At 37.7% G+C, this 20,721-nt stretch overlaps 1 protein-coding gene and 1 long non-coding RNA gene across 2 annotated transcripts; both read left to right on the top strand.

Annotated features, from left to right (window-relative positions):
* The first annotated feature begins 47 nt into the window (after nucleotides 1-47).
* On the top strand, nucleotides 48-9,585 carry LOC132140648 (uncharacterized). Its single transcript, XR_009433824.1, has 3 exons — nucleotides 48-253; nucleotides 339-868; nucleotides 9,222-9,585. It is a non-coding gene; the product is annotated as an uncharacterized LOC132140648 (long non-coding RNA).
* A 348-nt stretch (nucleotides 9,586-9,933) lies between these two features.
* On the top strand, nucleotides 9,934-19,795 carry LOC132140646 (FYN-binding protein 1-like). The gene is made up of 18 exons (XM_059549498.1): nucleotides 9,934-10,372; nucleotides 11,784-12,336; nucleotides 13,036-13,165; nucleotides 13,628-13,686; nucleotides 13,921-13,943; nucleotides 14,204-14,244; nucleotides 14,536-14,695; nucleotides 15,181-15,340; nucleotides 15,512-15,608; nucleotides 15,691-15,701; nucleotides 15,838-15,895; nucleotides 17,454-17,497; nucleotides 17,869-17,938; nucleotides 18,797-18,896; nucleotides 18,969-19,131; nucleotides 19,205-19,235; nucleotides 19,504-19,535; nucleotides 19,634-19,795. The coding sequence occupies exons 2-18, from the start codon at nucleotides 11,808-11,810 to the stop codon at nucleotides 19,654-19,656; spliced, it is 1,731 nt and encodes a 576-aa protein (XP_059405481.1). The 5' UTR covers nucleotides 9,934-10,372; nucleotides 11,784-11,807; the 3' UTR covers nucleotides 19,657-19,795.
* Nucleotides 19,796-20,721: the final 926 nt, after the last annotated feature.

The following is a 20,721-nucleotide window of genomic DNA, read 5'->3' as shown; positions in this document are numbered from 1 at the left end:
CTGAGCATTTCTTTCCCCCAATGTTATCTATCTATCCATCCATCTATCCATGTATCTGTCTGTCTAAATCAGTTTACTGCAGTAAATATGGGTGCAGAGTATAAAAAATACAGAATTAGTTTTCTCTCTTGTTTAGACACTGGTACTGAATGCTTTGGCCTTCAGAAACAAGTATACAACTCATCCATATTTGCCTGAGGAACTCATAACTGTGAAATTCAGCAAGGTTAGACTGTCATAAAGCTGTAGTAAGGTATGCTTTTATATTTCTGCAATCATGTAAATCCAGCTTAATTTCTCATGTATGCTTATTTGCTTAACCAAATGCTGATTTGCAGCTATTAACCAGTGCCATAACTGACTTGGAGTGGCCTGAGTCTGACTCCTGAAGGGAGAGATCACAGTCTGCTCTGTAGATGGACATGCCAAACTCGAGCTTTCATCTTCTGGAGAAGACTTCACAGTGGACTTTATCTATCAGTCTAGCCAAAATGAAGTCACAGTATCTGCAAGGTCACCATGAATCTCATTATGTCTAGAACAAGTCATATTTTGTAACCCCCATATATATTCTCCCACAAAAAATGTATTATATGTATTTTTATTAATGTATTTATTTTGTAGTGAAATTTGACCTGGCTTTAGCGAGATTCAATGCTCATGTTTCATATATTGTATTGTCATAGAAAAACTACAATTACAATAAGTATTTGATGGTGTTAGTGTGTTGTCCACACTCATAGTATGCTTATTTCAATGTGATTTTAAGGTGGCAATATGATGGTGTGAATCCTGACTTGCTGGAACAGGAAGAGGAGTCACAGCTGAGCTGGTGAAAGTGATCTGATGCAAAAGACATCATACCGGTGTGTGATGATTCATTTCATGATCATACATTAGCACCACTACCCATTGCATCATCTAAAATTCCATTAATAGGTGATACAGTAGGTGAAAACCAATTATAGGTGGTTAAAACAACATTAAGTACATTAAAGGAACACTCCACTATTTTTGAAAATAGATATACATTCAGCTGATTTTCGGGTCACTTTTATCTTAACTTCGCATAGATCATTGAATTTGATTAGACCATTAGCATCTCGCTCAAAAATTATCAAAGAGTTTTATTTATTTTTTTCCTATTTAAAACTTGACTTCTGTAGTTACATAGTGTACTAAGGCTGGAGGAAAATTAAAAGCTGCGATACTCTAGGCCGATATGGCTAGGAACTATACTCTCCTTCTGGCGTAATAATCAAGAAACTAATAAATCATGGAATAACATGAGGTTATAAATGACAACAGAGTTTTTAATTTTGGGCTGAGCTATCCCTTTAAGTACTGAGTATCAAACAAATCAAGTCTAACACTGATGATGTTTTCATCTCTTTCAGTATAGTCGATGGAGTGATACTGATGATAGTTCAGTCATCAGATCTAATGGAGTTCTAGCCAATTATTCCACACATTACAAAGCTGGAGCTGCTCACAGAGATGTAAGACAACTCTCTGTTATGTTCACTTTGACATTCTGTGAATTAAAGGTAGAATGTATACATTTGCTGTGTGATTCAGAAGATTTCACAGTTGAATTTGGTGTGTTCTCAGGCTGTGGAGTGTGTGTATTACCTGTGTGGTCTCCCACATGACATACCGGGGTCAGCTGTATTCTGTTCAATCTGAACTGAAGAAATGAAGACTTTTATTCAGTGTGGATGCATTAAATGTAACGATAGAACACAGGAAGTGAGAGATCCAATAGCAGTGTATTTAATTGGGTAATCCAATAATCATAATCCAAGAACAGGCAAGAGGTCATAACACAAAATCAGTCCAGAAATAAGAAAAACAAGAAAACACTAGGGAACGCGAGAAAACCGGGTGACGGAAAACAAGGACTCCATGACACAGATAGAAAACAGACCGGTTTATATTGATAGGTGAAGACGATGAGTGCAATTAACAGGTGTGCAATTAACCGGGATGAAGGGACAAGGCTTTTTGGGAAATGTAGTGCCTGCAGTGGGGTGCCTATGGGGAAGTGAGACCACTAGTGGACACCCAGGGAAACACAGACCAGACACTGTGACATTACCCCCTCCTCTAAGGAGCAGCTACCAGATGCTCCATTGAACACAAAACAAACCAAGGAACACAGAGACCAGGAGGGAGGTGGACCGGCGGAGGACCAGGGGGAGGGATGGAGGGCCAGGTCCATAGCGGGAAGCAGAGACAGGAAGTGAAAAAAAACAAAACAACAACCACAAGGAGACCAGGAGGGAGGTGGACTGGCGGAGGACCAGGGGGAGGGACGGAGGGACAGGTCCATAGAGGGAAACGGAGAGAAAAAAAAAAAAAAAGGCCAGAAGGGAACAGAAATTTCAGGGGCCCAGGGCAGAGCCGACAGGGCAGGAATCCAGGGTGGAGCAGGTGGAACTGGAGCCGTGTGGTCGAGACCGAAGCCCACCAGGGCGGCGCAGAAGACCACCACTGCCATGCGGTCGAGCCAGAAGCCCACCAGGGCGGCGCAGAAGACCACCACTACCGTGCGGTCGAGACAGAAGCCCACCAGGGCGGCGCAGAAGACCACCACAGCCGTGCGGTCGAGACAGAAGCCCACCAGGGCGGCGCAGAAGACCACCACAGCTGTGCGATTGAGACAGAAAGTCTGGTTAGGTAAGCCTGAAATAGAGAACATGAACAGGTTAAGGGTGGCCTCCGTGGCCCTGAGGAGATGGTAGATGGTATCCATGGCCATGACAGGGCAAGTGGTGAGTTCCTGGATGGCCTCCATGGCCACGACAGGATAAGTCGAGCACTCAGGAAGTTCGGCTGAGACGTGACGAGGCTCTGGAAGTTCCGCAGAGACGTGAAGAGGCTCTGGTAGTTCCGCAGAGACGTGGAGAGGCTCTGGTAGATCCGTGGTGATTTGACTGGGTTCAGGAAGATCAACTGAGACTTGACTGGGTTCAGGAAGATCAACTGAGACTTGACTGGACTCAGGAAGATCAACGGTGACTTGAACTTGCTCATGAAGATCAACGGTGACTTGACTTTGCTTATGAAGATCAACGGTGACTTGACCTTGCCCATGAAGATCATTGTTTACTTGACTTGACTTCTGAGGTCTAACTGTGGTAGTGCTTGACATGAGTGTAAATGGTGACTTGACCTGACTCTGGAGGGTCTACAGGGACCTGACTCGACTCTAGAGGGTCTACGGGGACCTGACTCGACTCTGGAGGGTCTACGGGGACCTGACTCGACTCTAGAGGGTCTACGGGGACCTGACTCGACTCTGGAGGGTCTACGGGGACCTGACTCGACTCTGGAGGGTCTACGGGGACCTGACTCGACTCTGGAGGGTCACCTGTGGCTGCCATCTTGTGCATTGGTGCTGGGCTGGCGGCCAACTTGTGCAGTGGTGCTGGGCTGGCAGCCACCTTGTGCAGTGGCGCTGGGCTGGCGGCCACCTTGTCTGGAGACACCGGTCTAGAGTCGGCCATCACACCTGGAGAGACAGGTGTGGCTGGGGTATACCACTGAGACCGATGTTGCAGGTACATTATATACCCCCAAAAATCCAGAACAGGCAAGAGGTCATAACACAAAATCAGTCCAGAAACAAGAAAAACGAAAAAGAAACCACAAGGGAACGCAAGAAAACCGGGTGACAGAAAACAAGGACTCCATGACACAGATAGAAAACAGACCGGTTTATATACTGTAGATAGGTGAAGATGATGAAAGTGGAGACAGCTGAGTGCAATTAACAGGTGTGCCATTAACCGTGATGAAGGGACAAGGCTTTTTGGGAAAAGTAGTGCCTGCAGTGGGGTGCCTATGGGGAAGTGAGACCACTAGTGGACACCCAGGGAAACACAGACCAGACACTGTGACATTAAATTGATCAAAATGACAGTAAATACATTTTACAAACTATTTCTATTTCAAGTAAATCCTGTGTTTTAGGAACTTTCTGAATTCATCAAGGAATGGACTGGAATTTCAGAATTTCTGGTCTCCACAGAAATATCAATCAACACAACTGTTTTCAACATTGATAATAATACACAGGAATGATCACAGGAATAAAATACGTTTTTAAATTTATTTAGTAGAAAAAAGTTATTTAATGAATGTTTTTAGTAGAAAGCAGTTCCAATTTCTAGAATAATTATATAATATGATTGATATTTTGTAATATTATTTAGATTTTTAGGTAAAACCCTATATTTTTGTTTCAGCCCTTAAGGTCAGTGGTTAATTGTCCTTGTTAAAGTTTAAGTGCATTGATGATGTGACAGTCACCAAGACCATCACCACACCTGCAAACCAGAAGTCGTGGATGACAGCAGAGGTTTGTGGGCTTCTAAAGACCAGAGATGAAGCATTCAGATCAGGAGATAAAGCAGCCCTCAAAAGAGCAGGAGCCAATCTGTTCTGTGGCTTTAAAAATGCAAAACGGTCATATGCTCGAAAAAATCAGCGATCACTTCACAGACAAGAAAGACACACAGAGCCTGTGGCAAGCCATTCAGACCTGTGATAATGTCACATCCCTCCCAGATACACTCAACCACTTTTATTCAAGTTTTCAATTAAATTCAAGTTTCTATAGCGCTTTTTACGATACAAATCATTGCTAAAACAGTTTTAAAGGAAATTAAGTTTCTACAATATTTAGTAGTAATTTAATTAAATTTTTTAGTAATTTTTTGTATTTTGTTTCCCTGTAGCTCAATTGGTAGAGCAAGGTTGGGGGTTCGATTCCCCGGGAATACATGATAAACATTGATAGCCTGAATGCACTGTAAGTTGCTTTGGATAAAAGCATCTGCTAAATGCATAAATTAAAAATTTTAATTTAATTTAATTTAATTTTAGTAGCTTATAAGTGGTGACTGTCAGTTTATGTGCAATATGACAGGAATTTAAAAAAAATGAATCCAAGACACAGTCAACCAGACGATGAACACTATTAACAGCAATTACTATGTGATTGCAATGCAATCATTGCATAGTAAGTAGCAATATGTGTTAGTTCTGTATGTTGTTTCAGGGTTAGCATCATCTGAGGGTCTCTGAGGGGTTGGCATCATATCTTCTCAGGTGTTCTGTTGAAACAGAGAAACAAATAGAGACATAATTAGTGTAGGTGCTGTTCCAACAAAGTCAAATTAATTAGTTTAACACAAGCTAAAGAATAAGAATACGCATTTGATCAGATACAACTGCAGTCACAAATTATGAGATGCATTATTTGAATGCTTGGCGAAAGAGATGTGTTTTTAATCTAGATTTAAACAGATTGAGTGTGTCTGAACCCCGAACATTATCAGGAAGGCTATTCCTGATTTTGGTAGCCAAATGCTAAAAAGCTCTACTTCCTTCAGTGGACTTTGCTATCCTAGGAACTACCAAAAGTCCAGCGTTTTGTGACCTTAGAGAGTGTGATGGATTGTAACGTGGTATAAGGCTAGTTAGGTACGCAGGAGCTAAACCATTTAGGGCCTTAGGTAAGTAATAATAATTTGTAACTGATACGGAACTTAATAGGTAGCCAGTACAAAGACTGTAAAATTGGGGTAATATGATCATATTTTCTTGACCTGGTAATAGCTGCTGCATTTTGGACTACCTGTAGCTTGTTTATTGAAGATGCAGGACAACCACCTAGAAGTGCACTACATTAGTCCAGTCTAGAGTTCATGAATGCATGAACTAGCTTTTCTGCATCAGAAACAGGTAACATGTTTCGTACCTTGGCAATGTTTCTAAGATGGAAGAATGCAGTTTTTGTAACATGGGAAATATGGTTTTCAAAAGACAAGTTGCTTTCTAATATAACACCCAGATTTTTGACTGTAGAGGAAGTAACAGTACATCTGTCTAGTTGCAAACTGTAGTCTACTAGATTCAGTGTACTGTTTTTTGGTCCAATAAGTAATATCTCTGCCTTATCCCAATTTAATAGGAGAAAATTATTGGTAATCCAATCTTTTACATTTTTAACACACTCTGTTAGCTTAAATAATTTAGAAGTTTCATCTGGTCTCGTTGAGATACATAGTTGAGTATCATCAGCATAACAGTGGAAAATAATCTCGTATTTTCTAATAATATTACCAAGGGGCAACATGTATATTGAAAATAGAAGGGGAACTAGGGCAGATCCTTGTGGCACTCCATGTTTTACTGGTGATAAATGAGATGACTCCCCATTTAAATAAACAAAATGATAGTGATCGGACAGGTAGGATCTAAACCATCTTAAAGCCTGCCATTGAATACCTGTATAGTTTTGTAACCGATCTTTGAGTATGTCATGATCTATGGTGTCGAACGCAGCACTAAGATCAAATAAAACAAGCAATGAGATGCAGCCTTGATCAGACGCAAGAAGTAGGTCATTTGTAATTTTAACAAGTGCAGTTTCTGTGCTATGGTGGGGCCTGAAACCTGACTGAAAGTCTTCATACAGATACTTTTTTTTTTTGCAGGAAGGAGCTCAATTGAGCAGACACAAAGTTTTAGACATAAATGGAAGATTTGAAATGGGCCTGTAATTTGCCAGTTCACTAGGATCTAGTTGTGGTTTCTTAATAAGAGTCTTAATAACTGCCAGCTTGAATGGTTTTGGGATGTGACCTAAAGATAACGACGAGTTAATAAAATTGAGAAGCAGTTCTTCTTCTACAGATAACAACTCTTTCAGAAATTTAGTGGGTACAGGATCTAATAAACATGTTGTTGTTTTAGATACAGTGATAAGTTTATCTAGCTCTTCTTGTCCTAATAGTTGTAAAGCACTGCAGTTTATCTTTGGGTGCGATGGATGAAACTGAAGTTTCATTTGTTATTCATTTGTTACATTTGTTATTGTATTTCTCATGTTATCAGTGAAGAAATTCATAAAATCATTACTATTAAATGTTGATGGAATATTTGAATAAGGTGGCGTCTGGTTATTTGTTACTTTAGCCACTGTGCTGAATAAAAACCTTGGATTGTTTTGCTTATTTTCAATAAGTTTGTGGATATGCTTTGCCCTAGCAGTTTTTAGAGCCTGTCTATAGCTGGACATACTGTTTTTCCATGCAATTCTAAAAACTTCCAAGTTAGTTTTTCTCCATTTGCACTCACGACTATGAGTTTCTTTCCTGAGAGAGTGAGTATTACTGTTATACCATGGCACAGTACGTTTTTCTCTAACCTTTTTCAATTTGATGGGGGCAACAGCTTCTAATGTATTAGAGAAAATAGTGGCCATGTTGCCAGTCATTTCATTTAGTTCATGTGTATTTATGGTTACACATAGCAGTTGAGATAAATCAGACAGGTTATTTGCGAATCTATCTTTGGTTGCTGGATCAATAGTTCTGCCCAGACGGTAACGCTGAGACATATAGTTAATATCAGTGATATGCAGCATGCACGATACAAAGAAATGGTCTGTAACATCATCACTTTGAGGTACGATATCTACATCAGTAAGATCGATTCCATGCGATATAAATTATTAAAACGATGAGTGGACCCGGTGACATTTTGCTTGACTCGCAAAGAGTTTATTAGGTCAGTAAATGCAAGTCGTGATGCATCATTTGTATTGACAGAAGATTAGAGCTTTATCAACTGTAACCAAAAGGTCTGAGAGGAAATCTGCAAATTCTTTTAGGAATTCTGATTTTTTCTAGATCCTATATTAAATTTGTATTTTACCTCACTACTCGGGGAACAGAACAGTCTTAATAGATTGGACAGCGCAAGTACTTCTATCATTTAAGTGGGTAGAACAAAAGTGATCATAATAGTTATTTGAGAATTGGCTTACTAGTCACATGAAGCGAAGTGTCCTGGAGATGTTGTCAGAGAGCAGCTCTGCTCCGACTCTGCTGGGGTGCAGGCCATCAGCGCGAAACAGCCTAGGAAACTCCCAGAAAAGATTCCAGTTATTAACAAACAGCAGTTTCTGTTCTTTACACCATGTCAATAACCATTCATTTAAAGCAACAAGTCTACTGAATCTTTCGTGTCCTCGTCGATACGTGGGCAGTGGTCCTGACACGTTGATCGCCGCCGCGGGTGTCGTGCTGCGAACCGTCTCGATCAGGCTCCGTCTGCCGCAGCGTGGTGTCGTTAACCCCGGCGTGAAGCACGACCACTCTGGGGCTCTCGTCGGCCTTCAAGATCGGCGAAGCAGTTCCGGGTGGAGATCTCGTAGACCGAGGGGAAGCAGTCGTCACCCGGGGCCTGGCTCGCGTCCTCCGCTTTGGATGCACCCAGGGTCCGTGGTGTCCCGGCGCCGGAGTGAAGGACATCTGGGAAGATCGCGTCTTGGGTGCACCGGGCCTGTGCAGAGAAACACATGGAGTAGAAGTGGTGGGACTGTTATAGGCGCGCTGTATACTTAACCTGGACTTGTGAGCATCAGCCCGGGAGGATTCCAGCGCGACTCTCCGCTCTCTCAGCTGGGCCTGCCTCACCTCCAGGTTGCGAATCTGCTTCTCCACGGCCTCCAGCTCAAGCTGCACTGAATGCAGCTCGAACGTGTCCTCACTTGCAATCAAAGGTAGACATACATCCACCATTAAAGCAAGTAATAGTGAATAAAGCAATTGTAATGTGTGTGAATAGAGTAACGTTATTGACAATGCACGTGGGATTAGCGGCAGCCACGCTGGCAATGCTAACGGGCTATATGCTAAATAGCGGACCAGTGACATCAAAATAAAACTAGTGATAAGAAGGCACTCTGATTGTTTTTGTTCTAGAATACAATAGAGGATATATTCACATGTTATAGAAACAAAAATGATGGCGAATACAATTTTATTCATTGTTTGAAATGCAGAATGGCACACCTGCACAAAAACTGCCCAGGTGCTCTGTCTGTCTCCAGCCGACATAAGGAAGACCCTATCTAGGATGTCACTCTCCAAGGAGACACAACAACGCCTACACTTTCTCCACCGACTGAAAAGAGCGAGTGTCCCTCCACCCATCCTCACCACATTCTACAGGGGCACACTTAGAGAGTGTGCTGACCAGCTGCATCACTGTATGGTACGGGAACTGTAGACCCTCCAGGGGACAGTGATCACAGCTGCAAAGATCATCGGTGCCCTTCTCCCCTCCATCCTGGACATTTTCCTAACATGATGCTTCAGTAAAGTCAACAGTATCGTGAAGGACCCCACCAATCCCTCCCACAGTCTCTTCCAGTTTCTACCATCAGGAAGACGGTACCAGGGCATCAGAGCCCGCTCCGCCAGACTGCTCAATAGCTTTTTCACCCAGTACAGGCTGTGAGAGTCCTGAACTCATATCAACCTCGACCTCCTCTGAAACCCCACACAAACTCCCTACCTCCTGAAACATGGACCATCTCACCTCCTCCACCCCCCAACCTTACCACATCACAGAAAAACTCTGAAACACTCTTTTTTTGTATGCAATTTGAAGTGGGCTACACACAGGTGAGTGGGCCTGTACAAACCACCTGTAGTAACACACTCTCTTCTATGCACACCAGACACTTTTCACACACACTGCTGTGTACATAATCCCAAAAAAGACTCAGACAGATACAGTATATATATATATATATATGTATATATATATGTGTGTTTGTGTGTGTGTGTGTGTGTGTGTGTGTGTGTGTGTGTGTATTTACATGCTCATGCACTAGAAATCATCTTGTATAGTGTTCCTGTAGCTCAGGTGGTAGAGCATTGCGCTATGAAGCACAAGGTTGGGGGTTCTATTCCCTGGGAATACATGATAGGTAAAAATTGATAGCCTGAATGCACTGTAAGTCGCTTTGGATAAAAGCGTCTGCTAAATGCATAAATTTAATTTAACATATATATAAATTAAATATATACTGTCTGTATTTATGTAGCACCGTGGTCCTGTGAGGCACGACCTTTCGCTTTACTGTATCTTTTTGTTCCCTAACCCTAACCCTAACCTCAACCTCAATTTGAACTTTAATTTAAGTTTCCATTTTGACTGGCTTTAATACAAACACACGTCTTCCTTCTTCCTTAATCACAGTTAAATGGCATTTTGTTTAACAAAATGCTGCTAAACAAAATGCCAGTGATATTAATATTATTATTCATGCAATTTGAATGCCTGACAAGAGTTTGTGTTGTTTCTTGTTCTTAAAGTACAAAGAGTGTGGTTTGAGTTGATGTTAAACCTGACCCCAGATCAGGGTTATGATGCTCGATACTGAAACCCTGGTTACACCTCTTCCTTATTAAAGTAATAGAAACATGCATTTCCTCTGGGTGTATTTGTTATTCTCACCACTTTCAGAGTCACTGTACTCTTGCAAGCACACTTGTGTACAGGCTGGGTGAGTCTGCTGAGAAATTCTGTTGATTTATTTAAATAAGTCTTCTCTTTTATTATGATTGTTCAGTTTGTTGTTGATGACTTGGTTCTTGAGTATCTTGATTGTACTTAAGGTAGCAGATGAATAGTGATGTGATGCTTGTGTATTTGCTTATTAGGATGTGTTAATGAAATGTTAATTATATGATGCAATCGATAAGAATGTGATAATATACATGTAGCTGCATTTTAAAGAAGCAGATAACAGTATAAAAATTCTCATTGTTTTTCACGCTTGTGAATGTAAAGAGTGGCGAGTGTAAAGGCGGAACTCTAAAAGTGTGAATATGCACAGTTTCACGGCTTTTTAAAATATTGTTTTTATCAGTAGCCTGCTAAAGAGAGGTTTTTATATTGCTGCATTAATTATAATATTAGGGATTATAGTTAATAAATATAATCATTTTTTATATTTTGTGTTGACAGTGCAAAACTTGCTTCCACCGTGCTAGGATTTTGTGTTTGGTTGTGTTCAGATTTGCTTTTATAGCGCTGCTTCACAGAACCTTTAACATCCATGGAACCTTTACATTTCACAAAAGGATCAGTATATCAGAAAAAGTTTCTTTAAATTTGCTAAATTTCTTCACACTTAAAAAAAAAAGTGTTTATTTTTTTTATTTGTGTTGCGGGCGGGGGGATTACTGTCGGCAGTTTATGCAACTGGTCTTACAACTGAGACTTTTTCAAAAAACACTTTTTTATTATTATTATTACACTGTTTCGACTACATCACAATTGCAATTTTATATTTTAAACTAATCTCAAAATTTTCCTAAAATTATAATTTGTTTTGAAACAGAATCAGCCTTTCGTAGGCCCCTCAATTACTGTAAGTTTATGTGATTATTTTGCTCCAGTTTACTGCCCACCATAAGTCTAATTGCATATTTAAGTCATAGCATATGTCACCTCGACAAGCCACATGATTTGACGTGTCATTAAGATGTGGCTTCAAACGTGGGGTCAGTTACTAAGTTATATAATGCGTAGTGTTACAGAATTTATTTATTTATTTTAAAGTTGTAAATAAAACAATGATTATTGGAGTACATTTTATTAAAAAAATATACCGGTCTTCCTACTTTAAAATTTTGTTCTCAAAGTGTTACTTGCCATTTCCTCGTAATTATTTGTGAAATTTACTAGCAATTTCTGGGTTAAAATTGTTTCTACACTAGCAAATTTAAAACCAAAATTGCATCCGTTACCATTAGTTAATTGACTGTGAACTAACATGAACACCGTACGATTGTATTTTCGCTCACATTAACAAAGGTTAATGATGCTGTAAAACTAAATTGCTCTGTTAGTTCATTAACAAATGAGACCTTTTTGTAAAGTGTTGCTAATGTTTATGTTTGACATTTTAGGCCAATTTCACTAATGTACAACCCATGATGTCACATTTTAAGTCACTCTCTGGTGAAAGTCCGTTTTCCCAACTTGCTCAGAACAATCAATTCGGCAGCGCCAGGAATCATGAGCAGAATCCAGTGTTGATCCCCAAGCAGGTGAAACTCAAACCTGTGGACATGAATAAAGGTCCAGGCTCCAAGCCTTTTCCTAAACCTCTCATGGTCAAACCCAACTTTACGGTTAACTCTATGGAGACCAGATTCAATCCTCCAGTTCCTAACATCAAGACCAGTAGTGACTCGAGAAGTGATGCTTTTGGAGTGAATCTGCTCAATAGAGGGAAACAGGAGAACGCTTATACACAAGCCCCCACTGGAGCTGGATCCCAGATTCCTGCCAAACAGAAACCCCTTCTTCATGAAAAGATCTCTGCAGCACCGGAAACCACTACTGGTGATTTGTCAATGCCGAAAAAGAAGCCACTTCCCGGTTTGTTTTTGTTAGGAAAGTGTCCGGCCAAACCACAGAGACCTCCACAAGTTAACCTCAACAAGTTCACAGGGAACGGTAAGATTCGGACCTCCATGGTGAAGCTTATTTAAGCTAAACTGATGTGTGTTATTCAGATAAGAAAGATTCAGTCCTTTATTTTTAAATGACTGGAATAATGCAAGTATACACCCAAAATACCAGTAAGGTACAGTTGGACACAGTCCTGTTCAAAGATTTGGGGTCGGAAAGAGTTTTGACTAGAGATATGACTAGAGCCTCCACCTTCCCCAGCTCCACCTGTATAGATCTGCTATGAGTTGATTCATGTATGCTACAGTATATGGGGGTTATTTCATGCATGTTATATTTACAGCAGCAATATTTCTGACATGCTCACAGCAGCATGTTGTGGATGTATTGGCAGTAACAAGTCTCTGAGCTTCTGCTAAGACCAAATACATTAACATTGTCATATACATTACCATGCTGATCCCTCCGAGAGTTGTTATGGCAGAATCAATATTTTGCAAAAGGAAAATTAATCCTATATGTATTCTTTTCACAATAATTAAGCAGATTTTCTCTGGTTCTGTTGGTTTGATGTGTTGTTACCGAATATAATGGCTTTTATGAAGTGTGTCCCGATGCTTCCTGGTCCTACTGTATTCTTGTCTAAAGATCAAAAAGCTATTTCCCTAATTTGTGAACTGGTATAAACAATTACATATATTCACTTGTCGCTTCATATTCTGTTTCTCTCTGCTGGTTCATCAGTATCCAACACCAGCAACCCTGAGGAAAATTTCTCCCTCCCACCCCCACCACCTCCTGACCGCCTGTCAATCACATCTGTGACTCCACCCCCACCATCAGCCTTCATATTTCTACCTGCTCCCCCTCCTATGTGAGTGATCCTTTTATGAGATACATATCAGTTATAATTCTGGAAATTTGTAGGCATTTACAATAAAATAAGTATAGAGAAATATAAAATTCTAATGATTATTTGAATAATCTGAATTGTATTTAGACATTGTTCTTTAGTAATACAATAAAGTACCTTAGGGTTGCACATAAGTAAAATATACATAAATGCTGTTGTCCATGTAAATGGTAATAGTACAGTGGTAAAATAACAATATATTATAAAAGACCCAGTAATATTTGCATCACCATTAATGCTAGGCTAAGTTCATAATTTCATAGTATTCCCACCCGGATATTGTACACTGTAGTACAGTATATTTTTGTGAGGGAATGCAATGGTATAATTGAATGTTTGACTAATTCAACAAAGATGTGAAGCTGCAATTTAAAAGTAAGCTTGTATTTACTGTGGAAAGTGTGTTTCTTCTGTTGTGAACAGGGATGAGGAGGGTTTTTACGATGATACGGATGTCATGAGCCGGACGGAGACTTCACTAGGTGCCATTCACAGAAAAGCTCTTTAATATTAACATTTGATACATTCAGTCACCCCAATAACTATCTGGATACCTAATGTCTGAATGCCAATATCTTACAAAATATCAAACTCTGTTGACCTAAATTTAAAGACCATACTTAATCAAATATAGACATTAGGTGTGACTTCCTCTATCATTAGTGCCGAGGGGGTTTTCTTTAAGTCTGTACTAACAAAGTCTCTTTCTGTTTTAGGTGAAAGCAGCAATGTCCCTGAGGTAAAGATGAAATGTTCAGTGTGTTTACTTACCCGCATAAACTTAAGTCTCTTTAGAGATGTTTTTAAATATCATAACATATCGCTGCTGAGACACTTCTGCAAAAGAATCAGCATCTGAAAAGGAAATGAGATCATTAACAACACATTCATTATAATGGACTGAGGAAAACTGTAGTGAGAAAAAGGCCACTATTTACAGTTCTGATGCAGCAACTCTTACAAAGCCAATGATGATGTCGCTTTGTGTTTCTTGTGTAGATGTCAGATGAGGAAATGTACGAGGATCTTGAACACAACTGGTAAGAATATGAGTATTAATGAATTTACTATTGCTCATAGTATTTAGTGATTTGAGCAAACCCCTGAACCAAAGTATTAATTTTCACCCGTCCTTCACAAGCAAACTTGTGAAGCAGCACCCTAGTTTCGTAATAGCACATTTTGCACAGGCAAATAAATGCTGCTCAAAGTTTCTGTAGTTGGTTAGTCTTTAGTAAAGGCTACAAATCAATTGGGCTAAAATTTTAAGACAATTAATGAAAAAGGACAACTCCCCCAAACATCTGCTAATGGAAAACTCCCCCACGCAGGCCAGAAAACAACAAAGAACCGACAGAAGAAAAGATGACAAAAGACTCAAAAGAACTAAAGAAAAAGCTGGATAAAGAAGAGAAGAAACGCTTGGAGCAGGAAAAGAAAGAGAAGAAAGAGAGAGAGAAAAAGGAGCAGGAGGCCAGGAAAAAGTTTAAAGTAATTAGCTCAGTTTATTTTTATTTTCATTATTTTTGTGAAAAGCTCCAGAAATACTGGAGCTACATTTCACCTCAAAATCAAAACTGATATTTAATTTCACATAAATCGAAGATTAGCAGCCCAAACCATCACTGATCCACCCCATGCTTCTCTCTGGGCATGCAATAGTCTGAGTGGTAAGCCTCTCTTGGGCTTCTCCACATCATAACTTAATAATCAGAGAATAATTTGGCATTGGCATAAGTGACTAAAGGTTTGGCTATAGCAGCCCGTCCATTAATATTGACCCTGTGAAGCTCACAGCAAACCGTTTTGGCAGAAAATACTATATGTGCATTTTTTTTTCTTCATTTATTACATTACTTTGTCATTTTGTAACCCAGACTCACTTTTCCAGAGTTTTTTCCATAGACATTTTGTTGCATGTTGCATGTAAACATGTTTCTTTCTTTCTTTTATTACTGTTGTTTGTGCTCGGATAGATCAAGGGTCCGATATTGGTGCTTGAAACGGTGAAGGCCAGTGTGGATCACAAGGGAGGAAAGAACAAACTTCCACTGAAGCAGGGAGAGAGAGTTGAAATTGTGCGCAAAACAGAAAACCCAAAGGACTACTGGCTCGCCAGAAACCCTGAAGGCCACTGTGAGTTACTCTGCCGTACACCAAGAATTTAATAATGCCTCACATGCTGACAAGAGCTGCTAAACTGAACACGCTCTGTCTATATTAGGCTGAAGCTTCCTGTTTGTCTCTTCGTCTTCAGCTGACCTGGGTAAGCTGCCTTTGACTTTGTGTTGGTGTGTTTTCATGTAGATGGCTTTGTGAAGCCTGACACTCTAGATGTTATGAGAAGCACACCGGATGGACAGGATGTGTATGATGATGTGGGCGTAGATGATGACGTCAATAAGTAAGAGATTAACTTATTAAAGATTATTCAAGTAAATTTGTTATTTGCATTTTTTTAAACTAAAAATCTATATTTCTTTCAGTCTACCGGATGGTAAGCCATTTCATTATACATTTCATAAATATAAATGAAATCACATTGCAATCATGTGGTGAGTGTCAAATGAAGGAAACATAAAGGAAATTATTGTTTCCCCTTGTTCACGACTTTGTCATGTGACTGCTTCCAGCAGCTGAATGTGATGCTGATATTTATGATTGTCCAGATGATCCACAAGCTGATTTCAGGTGATTCGTGTTCAAAAACCTATATAACATATGATGCACAAATACTGGTAGATTCATCCAAACAATTACGACAGTTTTTTATTATTACTATTAACTTCCATGCTCAGATTTTTAATGTTTATGAGACAAGTCTCTTATGCTAGTTAAGGCTTCATTTGTTTGATAGAATATACTGTATTTTTAATGTATTTTTGTTAATTAATTTATATTTATATATATATATTGTGAAGTATTATTACAATTTAAAATAGCTGTACTTTTGAATTAATTTAAAAATATAATTTATTTATGCTATGGAAATGCTGAATAAACAATATTAAATAAAAATAAATAAATTCACCAAATCATCTTTATTTTAATATTTATTTTTACATTTGAGCTTATCATTTTAAATTATTTAAATATTTCAAAAACATTTTTTAATCATTTATAATGTTTTAAAAAATGATATTGAACATATACTTGTTTATAAAACATGTGCATGTAGTTTATACATTTTATAAAATAGTATAGACTTGCTATATGTATGAAAAAAGTCTATTGTGTCATATAAAAAAATAAAACTAATCTGTGCAGATTCCACACTGATAGGTGACACTCTTAAGTCATGAAGTTTTGAAGTAAATGAGTATTATTTTACAAGTGCCTTTTAACCTGAAGCACATACTGTATAAAGTGGATTTACTGCCATCTGCTGTAATGTTACTGCTGTTTTGCAGCCAGTGTTGGGGGTAATGCATTACAATTAACGCGAGTTATGTAATCAGATTACTTTTTTCAAGTAACTAGTAAAGTAACGCTTTACTTTTTAATTTACAAGAAAATATCTGAGTTACTTTTTCAAAAAAGTAACGCCAGTTACTTTGTATTCCCATTTTTTGACTGACAAGCCTCCTGTTCCCATATTGGGAGAAATCGGAAGTATGGAGGCGTTGTGTGCGCTGTGTGAACATGTTACTGTAGTTCTAGACTAAATGTGAATGTGCATTAATTCATCCCACTCACAAAAAAACAAAACAGATTTAGTATTCATCAAAATTAATCAAAACAGTGAAATGCAAACTCAGAATATGACGCAAACCTGCAATAACTAAATATATCAAATAACACAAATGTATCTATTTCCATTTTATTAACAGTGTCTTTGCTGCTGACCTTTAATGATCCAGTTCAACCATACTAATAATTAAAAAATGACTTTAGATAAACTAATAATTGTGCTTCATTGTTTTTTTTTATTGCTGAAGAGTGTTGAACCTTCTTCTCCTGTGTTCTACTGTACAGACGTGAATTTACTTTTCCTTCAGCCTGAGGTTTATTCATTACACTTTTTGGTGTGAAAGGGCTTTTACATTTGCTATAAATAGGACGTCTTACATTAAAAGCAATCAAGCCCTGCTCATATTTAAAAAGTAACGTGAAAGTAACGCAAAAGTAATATAACACATTACTTTCCATAAAAAGTAACTAAGTAACGTATTTATTTACTTTTTAAGGGAGTAACGCAATATTGTAAGGCATTACTTTTAAAAGTAACTTTCCCCAACACTGTTTGCAGCTTTCCACCTCCGCCTCCTCCAGACCCCACTGCATTTAATGCCTGTGAGTAGCATTCTAACTATACATTAGTATAATATATGAATTTAGTATAAGCACAGCCATATAACTAATATAAAAGCATCGGAATTCATTTAAAATTCAGAAATGCATAAAATGTACAATTATTGCTTGCTTGTATTTATTGGTTAAGTGATGTAGTTTGGTGCAAAGCCAAGAGCCGGAATTGATTCTCAGAGAATCCATGTATGCACAAAAACGTTTCTCTTGAATGTTGTGTTGTTGATTTGGATTAAGGCATCTGTGAATGCTCTCCACTCAGAGCCTGTGTGTGTGTGTGTGTGTGTGTGTGTGTGTGTGTGTGTGTGTGTGTGTGTGTGTGTGTGTGTGTGTGTGTGTGTGTGTGTGTCCAACAGGTGCCACTGATGAGACATATGATGACATCATTCCAGCAGAATTCCCTTTTCCTCCTCAGTCTCCTAAAAGGTTACTTCATACATGTTACAGAAGAAGTAGCTCAGCGGACACCAATTTACATTTTTCTTTTTTTATATATATTATTTTAGTAAGCAAATTTGTAAAGTGTCCTTTCCCATAAATCTTTAATATTTTATATTTTATATATTCATTATGTTACACAACTGTTCAAAGTCTGAGTCGATATGATTTTTTTTTTATGTTTTCGAAAGAAGTTTGTATGCTCATCAAAACTGCATTTATTGAAAAAATACAGTAAAACCGTAATATTTTTTTATTTTATTTATTTTTTTATATATATATTATTGTATCTTTGTGGAAACTGATATTTTTTCAGTATTCTATGATGAATAGAAAGTTCAAAAGAACAGCATTTATTACAAATGATTTATTACAGAAATGCCAAGCTTTTGAATGGCTGCTTTAATCACTTAATAATGTAACAAAATATCAAAATAAGTCATTTATTGCATAAAAACAAATAGTTATGTAGCAATACATTTCTCAAAAAGAAGATCTTAAGATGAAAACAACATCAACAATAAACACATCAAATTTGACATCAAATTAAGGACATAATATATATATATATATATATATATATATATATATATACAGTATATATATATATATATATATATTCCATAAAGAGAATGAATCCTACAACGGGACAATTGAGGATGTTTACATCTTGATCTTTTTTTCCACATCAAAAAGTGAGCACATTTACTGAGTTCTGGTTATTTGATATGTTGTAACTTTTAATCAATTTAATGTTTTCCTGCTGAATAGAAGTATTTCATTCTTGAGCCTTGCAGACCTCAAATTTTGATTGGGAGTGTATGTTAAGTCTCTCTTTGCCCGCAGCTCTCGAAAGTTCAGCTCAACAAGTAAGACAGACGAGATGGACCCAAAGAAAAAGAAAAAGTTTGAGAAGGAGGAAAAAGAGTTTAGGAAGAAGTTTAAAGTAAGATAGGTTTGTTTGATGGATGCTGAGTGAATGACTCTGTATACTAACCCTTGTTTCCTCTTCTTGCAGTATAATGCGGAAATCAAAGTGCTGTATCAAGCTACTGTTCTCCAATCGCTGGCTATAAAGAAGTTTGGTAATAAAGACTTGCCAGTCAAGCCTGGAGAAATCATTGATGTGATCGTTCATCCAGTGGATGACAAAATCATCGGCCGGAACAGCGAAGGAAAATGTGAGTTGATTTAGGACAAAACACGTCTTAGCAGAAGAGGAAACTCTCATTAATTCTTCTCTCTCTCTTTCAGTTGGCTATGTGTCGACTGCTAATTTGGAGGAGTAAGTATAGTCTTCCTGTTCATTTCTATTTTTATTCTGGTTAGGCGATGTTTTGACATGCAAAAAATGCATGTTTCTTGATCCTAGTCAGGTTTTGCATTTCTAAGCACACTTGGCTTATTGGATGAGCCTAAATGTTAGTGAATATTAGTGAATGTTGAGTTATTGTTGTGTAAAATTCAGCAATGCCATTTTGATTTTGTATCAATGGTCGATCAGTTGACCACAACTTCATATTTTTTGTGTCTCACTTCCTCTCCTCTCCAAGGGACGGCTGTATTTATGATGACGTTGGTGAAGGTAAGGTTTAACTCACACAGTTAATGAAGGTGTATTCAGTTAAAATCTTTTCATAATCTTGTATTGGAATGATTTTTTTTCCTGCTTATTTGTTACAGAGTGCGTCTACGACAATGACTAAGCTTGGATAAACTCATCTAGTGTGTCTTCATCATCTGTCAACATCCTTATTTCATTCATTCTTTCACCAAACAATCCCTATGTATCTTCATTGTTTGAGAATGATCTACAGTAAATATTATATGTTGTATATACAGTGACCTCAGAAGAAGTGAAGTTATTTCTGATATTGTCTTTTTTTTTTTTTGGAATGACAATAAAAACAGAAAATGGTTGTAAAATCAAAATGGTGCAAATACAATGAATAAGCATTCAGCATATATACAGTATATATATATATATATATATATATATATATATATATAGCCTATACACACACACACACAGACACATATATATATATATACATATATATATATATATCACACACACACACACACAGACACATATATATATATATACATATATATATATATATCACACACACACACACACACACATATATATATATATATATATATATATATACTGTATATAGCCTATACACACACACACAGACACACATATATATATATACTGTATATAGCCTATACACACACACACACACACACACACACAGACATATATATATATATATATATATACTGTATATAGCCTATACACACACACACAGACACACATATATATATATATATATATATATATATATATATATATATATATATATATATATATATATATATCACACACACACACACACACACACACACACACACACACACACACACACACACACATATATATATATATATATATATATATATATATATTATTATTACTCTTTATTTCATACTCATGGTCCATATGAAAAGAAGAAAGAATGAAGAGGAAAATACACACACAGAATTTAAAAGACATACAAGCTTGCATTCCAATGCTTCCGCAAACTGGAAAAATACCTTGTATCACTTAATATAACATCATTTAAGACCATTATGATACAATTTTTTTTATCATTCAACCGACATATGAAATTATACATACACTTCCTTAAGACAGCATGCAAAGTAGGTACATTATTAGATACAAACAATCGGCTTGCACTTGTCCACCTTGGATGTTTAAG

Source organism: Carassius carassius, chromosome 5, assembly GCF_963082965.1.
Source record: "Carassius carassius chromosome 5, fCarCar2.1, whole genome shotgun sequence".
In the NCBI taxonomy this organism is placed as follows: domain Eukaryota; kingdom Metazoa; phylum Chordata; class Actinopteri; order Cypriniformes; family Cyprinidae; genus Carassius; species Carassius carassius.
This window is presented reverse-complemented; position numbering and strand designations above follow the sequence as displayed.